Source organism: Populus euphratica, unplaced genomic scaffold (genome assembly GCF_000495115.2).
Source record: "Populus euphratica unplaced genomic scaffold, PopEup_1.0 scaffold123.1, whole genome shotgun sequence".
Taxonomy (NCBI): domain Eukaryota; kingdom Viridiplantae; phylum Streptophyta; class Magnoliopsida; order Malpighiales; family Salicaceae; genus Populus; species Populus euphratica.
The window spans coordinates 739443-750756 of NW_011499924.1; the positions used below are offsets into that span (position 1 = coordinate 739443).

Consider the following 11314-nt stretch of genomic DNA (forward strand, 5'->3'; position numbering starts at 1 on the left):
CAAACTTCTAAAAGACAAAAACAAATGCTACAACTTAAAGCACCATAGACATACACTAACAACTATCCTGGTTTCTATTTTTTAGCCCAAGAGGAGTGATTTGGATATGAACCAACATGTCAACAATGTGAAGTACGTTAGATGGATGTTGGAGGTAAAACATTAACCACCACCATCTCTCTGATAGCTCATACGGAAAACCTTATTGACATGTTCGTTCTTTCTTAACTTATTTTTACAGACTATTCCTGACCAGTTTTTGGAGTCTCATCAACTTTCCGGCATCATCTTAGAGTACAGAAGGGAGTGTGGGAGTTCAAATATAGTTCAATCACTCTGCGAACCCGACGAGGATGGAATCCTTAATAGTGGTTTGCAACAAAACAACGACATGAGCCCGCTGAATAGGTTTTCATTGGCCTCAGAAATCATGGAAGGCAATGGACTCATAGGATCCCTTGACAAGGTCCCTCTAAGATACACACACCTCCTTCAAACCCAAGGAGATACTCAAAACGAAGAGATCGTAAGAGGAAAGACCACATGGAAGAAAAGGCAGTCTAATATTGAGCTGTCTAATATGCCATTTTCCATTTAACAAGATGCATTTACTGAGGGATCTTGCAAGCTGATCGTTGTTGAACGTCACTAGGTAAGAGAGACATCCTCGATACGACAAGGCATGCTCTAAGAATGATCAAGTGAAATGCACTTGTACATTAAAAAAAAACCGAGAGCTCCCATATTTCCAATCTTTCTACATTCTGGTCCTGTTTTTAAATAGGACCTGAATGGAGACCCGAATAAAGGTCCTCATGGTATGAAACGAGTTCCTGGGAAGGTGAGAAGAAGACAACAAAAACCATGGATTGTTTCGATTGGAATAACCATGTACATGGCGGTAACTTTCAGTGAAAAAAAAAACCAAAAAAAAAAAAACCTCTAGCCTGCCGGTAAGACTAATTGAAGACTCCTTCTCTGCCTGTATAAAGCAAGACATGTAATTATTATCATTACAGATTTAATAACACCCAAAAAACAAGAAAAAGAAAAGTTAATATTCTTCCACCCATTGTAGAGAGAAGGAAAGGAGGCTTGCATCAAGGAAAATGTGTAGGAAACTGTCTTATGGTTTAATAAATTTAAGAGTGTTTTCGAAGACTGAGATTATACGTCATGGGCGTATTGATTGCCAAAAAACAAACAAAAACAAAATCCTGCTTGATTGAGAGAGATACACCTTTTCTATTTATATATACACACACACAGTGGCATGGGAACGGATCGAGACAGAAGAACCTAGTGTTGTCAAAGAACAGGAATTGCTTTTCTAAATGATTTCCATTTTCACCTTGATTGAATCAATGACTCAAGTCCACAAATGTTTTCCCGAAAATCGGCTAAATCTTGCGGAGTCTCACTCCTAGAATTGTCGTGAGCAAACTAGAGATTGCCTTCTGTCAAAGCACCAATTATTTGCACAATTGCTTCGTAGGCTTTACAAAGGTCGATCAACAGGACAGAAAACCTTGAACTCTTTAAGAACTGCCTTGAATAATTGCCGGTTTGAGCCATAGGATTTACAGCAGGTGATAAGATAACGTCAAGATACCGGATCGAATAACTGCCAGGCTGCTTGCGGCGAACTAAACACAACAATCATATAAACGTAAACAGCAAAACATGTGCGAAAACTTCAGTTGAATCATATTTCAATGCTTATAAGCATATGCTATAAAGCCGACGCAAAATATAAATATTTTAAACATTCTGCTAAAATGCCCCAATGGAATTGTCAGGCATGCATTTTCCATTGAAAAATGCGAGGCAAGCCCGGTGTTAAAAATTGCTCCTCTCTCAGACAAGTTAAAAAGGAAAATTACCAATTTGATGATTGCTGCAAATTAGCAACACATGAGCCTACCATTAGAAGCATTTTCCAACTACCTATCATAAAAGAATTGAATACTCTAAAACTGTGATCCACTAACCTAAGAGAATAAGCATTTACAATTCCATGAAGCTATAGGGCATTTACAAGATGTATACCCATAAGAACATGAAGGAATAAAAGAATAGTGTACCATGCTAGCAAATTCATCGTCTCTTTCTTCCCAAACTTTTCCATGACCACATAATCAGGAATATTACAAGGCCAACTCCAACAGATGTCCAGAAGATGACCAACCATGCAGGCATTGGTTTGGGATAAAGACCTGGCAGAAATCAAAACAATAGGTCATTTCTACAGGAAATGAGAGTCATTTTGGATGCTTCACCAAAGCTGAATATTTTAGCTAAGTGGAAGCATAAACTAACAAGATACAAATAAAGAGCATACCATGTCCAAACTTGATGCAAATTAGAAGTTCCACGATGCAAATAGCAAGGGAAAGCCAACAAAAAGCGCCAACCTTTTTCACAGGCTTTCTGGTAAATTGACATAATTTCAACAAGGAAAAGCATACAGTTAATTCAGCCATTGACAACTCTCTATATAACCAGAAGAACAACATTGGGAGAGAAAGAGGGAGGGAGAGAGTACCGGTCTTGGAGATATGAATTGTATTCACGTGTTGTTGGTATAGCAATTAGCCACCACAAGATCAACCTGTACACTATTACAGGGTTCCTAGGAGGAACCCATAGACAAAACTTCAAAAAGAATGTGTTGAGCTCTACAGTCAGGAAGACAATACAGAGACTAAGAACTTGGATAAATCGCCATGGACCTAGCAAGGGATGCCATTCATCTTTGTCCCACTGTGCAGGTGTAAATTGTTCCAATGTTCGTTTGACCTAATTAGCAGGTGGTCAAGTTGCATGGTTAGAAATCATGCATCAGTATTTGTCAACACTGCAACAATATTTTCATCAAATGAAAATTATTTCGACTAAGATCAAGATTTGGAAGCCAAAGAGTACTAGTGAGAAACAGTGACGATGACTAAATTAGAGAGGGGAAAAGGGTTTGAAATTCAAACAGCATGTACTAACTTCTGGTTTGTATTCGTAAAAAAACATTGTACTTGCAACTAAAAAATGTCAAAAACAGACAAAAAGGAACTTAGTTGTTGAGGCCATGTTTTACCAGTAAATTAGAAAAGGTGACATCAACACTTCTTCAGATATATTAAGGAGGATACAATCAGGTATAAGATTTCTTTCTTCCAGCGCAAGGGTGCAAATTGTTTCTCAAGATAATTTTTATTGACCACCTTTTGTACCCTCAAGGGGATGGGAATTTTTGGCCTAACATGAGATATATTTTCAGTGGTCTCTTAAAAATTCCTTGGCACTAGCATGTACAAACATTGTGAAGTAGTTTTAATGACAAATAAATTGTTCTCAACCCAAATGATGGACCTGAAATTGCCATTGTAATTCCACTGGCTAGTAGAAGTGTCCACTTATAGCCGACGCTGACTCAAAAAAGGAGCAAAAGAAAAATGAAATTTCCAAACATACCTTGCTCATAATATTAGGTTGGCGACTTATACCAACCCACTCGTATGTTTTTCCATCAAAATACCCAACTGTATGCATTCCAGCCCAAATGCCTGCAAAGAAACCCAACCAAAAAGGTCACAATAAGCTACAATGAAATAATTTAAATGGCAAGCCAAAATTTGAAATCTCATTCATTTATCTTATGTAGTTTTCATGAAAAGGATTAAATACTAGATATTTTAGCTTAGAATGCTCAGATAGAAGAATCTGATATTGCACGAAACTGAGATCTTAAAGAATAAGAGGGAGGGGGAGGATTGCCAGCAGCTTCACATAATTTTCCTCGTGAACTCTTCAGTGCAGGCCACTTAAAATGACCAAGATATTGCTTGTGACAGCTAAGAAAGATGCTAGTCATACTATAGTGGTGCATTAAAGCCCAGAATTAAGTCAAACTTGATACTAGTTTTGGTTTGAAAAGCAGAATATATCATGGCTTCTACATGGATGTTCTGAACATATTTTACATCGGTTATATATGGTCCTTAGTTTACACAAATGGAAGCAACAGCCATAGAATCATGTTTCATTGAATGGTTAACACCTAAACATATAGAGCACATATCAAGTAACTTCAATATATCCATGGACTAAATTTTTAAGAAACTTCAACTAAATCATTGAACCAGCAACCATTTTGAAGGTAAAATCGAGTTTTCTACTTGTTTATATAAAGTTAGAAATCTTTGAACCACTTAACAGCCTAGCTTATCCAGGTTCCATCTGCACTTGACTATCATCATACTAAACTTCTAGTAGAAAGATTTAGTTATCAAGATAACATGATAATTAACAACTATTCCTTAAAAAATGTTGATTAATTAAATAGCTTAACACAACACTTCAGTTATGAGAGGACATGGATTTAACATGTATGATAGGGTCAAGATTTATGCTCCCCAACCTGTGCATCTATATGATCATGTGCTGAAAAAGAACATGCATGCCAGTTAAGACCGTCAACCCTAACTGACCTGTTGTCAACCCCAAATCAGTGAGACACTTAAATGGAGGTTAAGTGTTTTGCAAAAACAAATTGAAAACCTCCGAGTACACTACCACTCAATTTTATAGATAATGATTTTGTTTCTTTAGTTTCATTGCAAGGCCAATGGGCTTTGGGCTAAACAATGGAGGGTACCCTGAGACCTCTAAAGTGGAAATCAAAATTTTAACCACTTGAGTAGTATATTACTCTCTCCAATCAAATTTTCTTTTTTATATCCAGCTACCATCTAGAAAATGCCTCTTCATTTCAACTTCTTCGAACACCTGAAATCTCCTATAGCCAGACTTTATATTCATAAACAATCAGCCATTCATCAAAATGACAAATTAAAATGATACAGCCTGACAAAGAAAATAAAAAAAAAAGCCGCAGCTCAAGAATTCTCACCAAACCAATTGCATATCAAAATATCAAGAATGATACTGTCCCACCAGCATTCATTGAAGTTTGGTAGCATGTGGCGGAAGGTAAACTGAAAATACCAGTAATAAAGTTAGTTGAGCAGATTGAACACATAGCTGAGGACATGTTTCAGAGACCAGGAAGAAAAGGATGGGAATAACAAAAGGGAATGTTGGCATTGGCTTGATTCTAACCTCCATCAGCTCAAAACCAATTGACAGTACCCATAGAAGTGGCTGATTACGGATTAATATAGCCTTGCCCCACCATCCAAAGATATGTGCTAGAACAAATTCATCAAAAAGAGTGTCCTAGAAAGAAATAAAAAAATCAGAAATATTTTGCATCCAGATACTCTGTGTGTGTGTGTGGGGGGGGGGGGGGGGGGTGGTTTCTAACAAGAAATCATACCAAAACGTTCTTAAACTTGCTTGTAGGATTTTCAGGCACATAAATGCGACAATCAGCACCATATGATCTTTCAGGCAGTTCTGCTCAAACAAGTGTAAACAGCAATTAAGATAATAAAGCAAGATGTCAATATCCCACCAAATACAAGAATGAGATGTTAGCAGCTTACAAGTGTAATGTGTGGCTGCAGTACAGAATGATTTATCAACTAATATAGTGAATTTTAATGGTTATTGTGAGTTACAAAGCATTACCAATTCCAAGGTCAGGATGGAGAAACTTCATAAATTGCCGTGCATCATCACGCTTCTGCAAAGGAGAAATTTTAACCTTCAATCAGTAAACTATTCTTTAACACGCAAAGATCATCCAATTAGTCTGCAAAAATATTAGCTCATGAAGTGCATAAGAAATGAAGAACATCTAATTAACAAGTACAGATGTCAAATTTTAACCCATATGATTCATATGGACAGAATGAGCTCCGTTTTGATTGACATATAGAAAGCTAAAAGTGTTCATTGTATGTTATTTCTTGAAATAGGATCAAAAGACAATTGATTATGTATATTTTTTAGATAAGATTTAAAATACTATTAATTAGGGAAGAAAACAATGAAAATACACATTGCATTTGGATGGAGAATTTATTTAATGAGTTTCATGGCTTGCATAAATAGATATACAAATAGTAAATGAAATACTTGATTGAAATTGTTCTTGCAGAAAAATTGGAAGGCTTTAGTTATAATATCTTTGGCGAAATATTATGGAAATTATTGGTGTTTAATTAAAAGTTTAGACAATGTGATAAAAAAAAAAACATTAAACTAGTTTCCATGAAACCACTCAAGAACTTTTTTAATCCCATGTAAAAGATTTGTGAAATTTATAAATGATGGATCAATTTGAAAAGTTAAGCATGCAAGCACAGGCCTTCAACTAGTTTAACTATGAATTTGTTTTGAGAGTTTATGCACATGGAAACCATCTCTGTTAGAACAAATTGCCTTGCACAAACATGCATGCACATGTATATAAAGACACAAAACCAGATCATGTATATGTAAATGTGCGAGGAGAGTTAGATTTACAAAAGAAAAATCTGGAGAAGCAAGTATGTGAAGGTGCAAGCAACAGCTTAGCACAAGTGTGCACGAAAGTTGTCTTCACAAAAAGAAAACCAACCTGAAAAAGCAGAAATGTGAGGGCAACAAGATAAACAATGGCCAATCCATGAACTAAGCGCCAAATTGCTGGATGTGGCCTTATTAAAACCCTGCAAGAAAATACAAACTGACATATGTTAAGAGTTCACTTGAGAGCCAACCCATACAGTTGAACGCACAAGTTTGCCAAACAGCCAGATAATTTATGTCCTCTTGCACCCACCTGTTTCTGATATTTCCTCATACAAATTAGCATGCCAACAACCAAGTTATATTGAAACCTAAAACTACCTGAAATGCATCATTTATAATCTGAGATTGCTGGCCACTAATGCCCAACAAATAAGTTGAGCACATACATGCTAGATTTTATACTCTCAAATTTCAAATGACAAAAGAAACCATAACATATGCTTATTAATTTGAGATCCAATAAAGAGTAACAAAATAAAAGGAAATTTCATGATAACTCAATCCAGCAACTTACGTTGAAGGGGCCTGTAGTAAGCAATAACCAAGAAAAACTGCAGTCATTGCCCATATACCCCTGCAAGAAATAGCACATCGTGAGGCATTCAACATAATTTTGCATTTCATCAGTAAAAAATCAAATCAGCTAATCCCAAACAAAAGCACTGGATTAATAAGTATGTACAAACCTTTTCACAGATGTAACAACATCACCAGATGTGCAGCTCTCTGGATCTAGGGCTCCACTTGCCCATCTAGTAATCACATAAACAGACAACAAATGAAAACTTGTTGAAGAATTTTAATAGTCTTTAAACTGCTGTAGTAATGCACGACTGTGTTTTAAATAAATGCATGGTCATCTTCTGCACAGACAACAACCAGTAATCAAACAATCTTCTAAATCTAAAAGAACATATAAACACTCAAAACACAAGCAGACCATCTTTAGGAAGGCACAAAACAACCCCAGGTGAGTAAACTAATTAGAAGCATACACACAGATCATCAAAATATCATTTATTTGAATTCACCGACATTAGAGTAGAAAGAGAAAACTTCAAACAGAGAGAAGAATATCTAAAGCTTAACCAAAAGAAAGCCTCCTCTGACAATATGAAAATGAGATGCAAAAGTTCAGGTTACATGCTTCATAAATACGGTCACCCTTATTGCTTTAATATTTGTAAAGAAAAAAATAATGTCTAGCCAGATTCCTGAACCACTCCATCATATGGCAAAAACAAACTTTGAACATTGCAACCAAATATAAAAGAAAGCACGATAATTTTGAGAAAAATCAAATCCACACAATCAAACTATGCAAAGTAAGAATCTGACACCAAAGACAACATTCATTGGTTGAACTTAGAGAATCCTAAGTTTAAAATTACCAAGAGCATTACTCTCTGTTTGATACAAGAAAAGGAACTTCATTTGATCATAGCAAATTCATTTAGAGTGACATTTTCAACCTATGAAAGGAACTGTGACTGCACCAAGGGCATCTCTGCATCAACCCAGACTAAAATTGGATAAACCAATACAGTCACAGAACAGTTTGCAATTTTGATGACAAATAGATACAAATACTTTCTTGCAGTGGACCAATAGAAGATCATGATAATAGCAGATCCAACAGCTCTATTTGGGAAACAAAAATATAAGTACAAAGAGAAAACAATTCAGCCAGGCTAGAAATGTCTAGAATTTAGCATCTATTATAACAAATTTTAATCTATCAAATAATAAAGAGGTTGATTGGCCAACTTTAAGATACCGATAAAAATGTAGCGGTAACTCACATTAGAAAGCAAGCACCAATAAGTAACAACGAAATAGTTCGAGGCTTATATGCCCATGCAGTCCAGGGATCTACATCACCAACACTTGCTAATGCTAAATCACCGTTTGTATGAGCAAAATGGTCCTTTCTTCTCACTCTTGTTTGACCATTCAGCTCCATGATCGCCAGTGGTTATGAGATGCAACTTGCTCACTGAAAATCATAGATCAAGTAAGAAACAGAGAGTACTTCCATGTGGGGGGGCACCAAACTTGCCCTCATCACCCATAAAAAGTAAATACTGTGAACAATTGACAATAAAAATAACAGAGTTTCAGAGCATATGGGAGTAAATTAGTTTATTTGAAGTGGCAAGGAAACAACAATTACTCAGACGATGATCAACAACTATATCAACAGTGCATGCATGTAAGAGACTCATTAAAGGGATATAGGCTAATATGACTTCTTTTTGTTGTGAGGCCAAACACTGATCAACAATTATTTATATCTCACAATTGATTTCCACTAACCAGCTATAGTTTCAAGAAGCAAACAGAAAATGTAATTCTAAAGATTTTTTTTGTACACGTTAAAAACCATAACTGGAACCAATACAACAACCAATAGAAATTCCTAAATAAGAAAATTAAAGGCATGCAATAAGTTATGTATGGTGATAAATCTGTTTTTCATTCCACGGCCCCATGCCATACTAAGCATGATGGTTTTGTTCTTCAAATGTTATGAGTGCTAGATCAGATAAAATTCAATTTCGATGGGGACTACCACACATGACCTGCATTGTTGATTCAAGGAGCATAAAGCATTACAAGACATAAGGTACAAGAATTCAGAAACATTCCAATAAATGTAAGTAAGCACAATACCAACCACCTCATCATACATAAAAGCATGGTCCCATAGTAATACCCTACAAGGAATGTTGTCATTGATTACCATTCTTAAATAAGATTGCAACCCATTTCATGTAAGCTCTCATCCGAAAATCCAATATTCCACACATGCATAGGATTCACCAAGAGAAACTTACAGCAGAAACAATAAGAAACTTATACCAGCAAATCTGATTTCAAAACTATCTCTTATGTTATCTGACTGAAAATAAAGAAAAATTGATCAACAAGACCCTTAAAAAAAGATCCAATCTTTTAACTGTGTTCCGTAACTCTTAAAACTTTCCACGTTTTTTCTTCTTCATTTTTTTTTTTTTCGCCAGAAGCCAGATTGTACAAGGATAAATTTGACAAGGTATAGAAGATACTTGTCTAAGAAACTTCAAACCCCTGTAACAATAAACCCAGAAATGAAGTCCTTGTAATTGCGTTCCAATCTAAAAAATCTGCCACGGCTTCGCTATCAGAGAATTGATAGGATGCAAAAACCGAGTGAAAATTTAAGAAAATTTAAAAGATTAGACCAAACCAAATCTCATATTCAAGAGGAAACATTAAGCTTCAACACGAGCTACAATATTAAAACCCAGTAATCATTGAAAAGAGGTCACAGCTATATGGCTAAGAAAAGTGGTCAAAACTAAGACATAAAGAGAAATAAACAACCTTTTTTATTTATTAAAGGGATAATAAATTTACAAAACATGCAAATCACAGATTGAAAAAACAAATTAATTAGTACAGAGAATAAGACCCCACAAGAAATGAGGCAGTTAGTTACCTAGTAGTCATGTAACTACCAAACAGTACACCCTGTATAACTACTATGCAACAGGATCATTACTCCTTATTAAAATACTACACCCCATCTTTATAACCAAAAATTCATGGGAAAGGGACCATTTTAAATGATGGTAAGAAAGAACAAATCATTTCATAGGTAACCCAGAAATCTCAACGGTTAAAGACGTGGAAGAATTCATAGAAACTAGATTAGAAAAAACACACATCTAATACAGCAAATTAGAACAGCAAATTCACAAGAGAATCATAAAATGATTCATACATAACTAAATCACAACTTGGGTATCCAATAATTCAGAATCGAATCATTGCATGCAATCAAGAAAGCCTTGATAAGAGAAACAAGAAACGGTTTGAGTAACAGATTCAAAATGGCAACGGTAAATGCTATTAGTGTTGACAGAGAAAAACAAAAAAAATAAGTAAATGAATGAATGAATAAAAAGTCTCGTTGTAAAAATGGTTTTCGGGTATTTTTATTTAATTGAAAATGCAAATGACAAAAACTTTTAAGAAAAAAGAAAAACAGATATGCAGAAAGGTTGCCTGAAAAAGGCAAAATGGGCTTTTCATTCTTTTTCTTTTTTGTTGTGCACTTACGTAAGAAGAGAAGAGAGATCCCTTTCCGTACGATATTGCAGGCGAATACAAATAAGACCGTGACCGTCCGATCAGATAATAGAAATCAAGAACAAATGGAGGGGGGGGAGGGGGGGGGGTGGGGGGGAGATGTAGTATTACTTCAAAAGGAAAAAAAAGAAAAGTTAAACGGGTCTCTCCCACTCGCTCTGTTTAGGAGCAAACAAAATCTGGATCGGTGTGAGGTATGATTAATTGCAGAGAAGAGAGAAAACGAAGTATATAATATCTGAGGAGGAGGTTTAAAAAAAAATAACGGAAGGGCGAAAAGACTTTGCTTTGTTTATTAATAATAAAAGAGTGAGAGGTATGATGGCGACGAAGATGATGAGAGAGAGATTGGATGACTACGCGACTGCTTGTTCAAAAGTTAGAGAGAGGAAGAGACGAAGAAAGTACGATGGTCAAAGATAGATTTTTGAGATGTTTTGATAAAGCGTTTGGAATTGTGTTCATATCTGTGTTCTTAAAAAAAAATTAAAATTATTTTTAAAAATAATATTTTTTTATATTTTTAAATTATTTTGATAGGTTAATATTAAAAATAAATTGAAAAAATAAATTAAATTATTTTAATAAATTTTCAAAAAAATATACAATTAGAAAGACAATGCCAAACAAGGCCTTAATAGTTTAGATAGAAACGGTTCCTCTCTTGCATGAAGGGTGCGGACGGGTCTGAGCCTTTTGAATTTTC

General features: G+C 35.2%; 1 protein-coding gene across 4 annotated transcripts; it reads right to left on the minus strand.

The window, feature by feature from the left end:
* Positions 1-1100: 1100 nt before the first annotated feature.
* LOC105135517 (CDP-diacylglycerol--serine O-phosphatidyltransferase 1-like) lies at positions 1101-10996 on the minus strand. 4 transcript variants are annotated; one of them, XM_011040415.1, is made up of 14 exons: positions 10579-10996; positions 8277-8470; positions 7161-7226; positions 6989-7048; positions 6521-6611; positions 5587-5641; positions 5333-5412; positions 5116-5232; positions 4907-4991; positions 3469-3560; positions 2546-2799; positions 2342-2430; positions 2085-2216; positions 1101-1646 (listed from the first exon to the last, which is right to left on the minus strand). In XM_011040415.1, the coding sequence occupies exons 2-13, from the start codon at positions 8435-8437 to the stop codon at positions 2098-2100; spliced, it is 1269 nt and encodes a 422-aa protein (XP_011038717.1). In that variant the 5' UTR covers positions 8438-8470; positions 10579-10996; the 3' UTR covers positions 1101-1646; positions 2085-2097. The 4 variants fall into 4 exon arrangements, with proteins under 4 accessions (XP_011038717.1, XP_011038719.1, XP_011038716.1 ...); XM_011040417.1 differs by lacking the exon at positions 1101-1646 and adding an exon at positions 1749-1897; XM_011040414.1 differs by lacking the exon at positions 1101-1646 and having other exon boundaries at positions 1754-2216.
* Between the last annotated feature and the right edge of the window lie 318 nt (positions 10997-11314).

What these genes read in the sequence shown, in the direction of transcription:
- LOC105135517 (XM_011040415.1), bottom strand. Translation starts at nt 8,437, where the DNA reads ATGGAGCTGAATGGTCAAACAAGAGTGAGAAGAAAGGACCATTTTGCT. An exon ending in ATTGGTGCTTGCTTTCTAAT is followed by an intron (nt 7,227 to 8,276) that starts GTGAGTTACCGC and finishes TGTGATTACTAG; the next exon opens with ATGGGCAAGTGGAGCCCTAG. An exon ending in TTTGATATGCAATTGGTTTG is followed by an intron (nt 3,561 to 4,906) that starts GTGAGAATTCTT and finishes GTTTCTTTGCAG; the next exon opens with GCATTTGGGCTGGAATGCAT.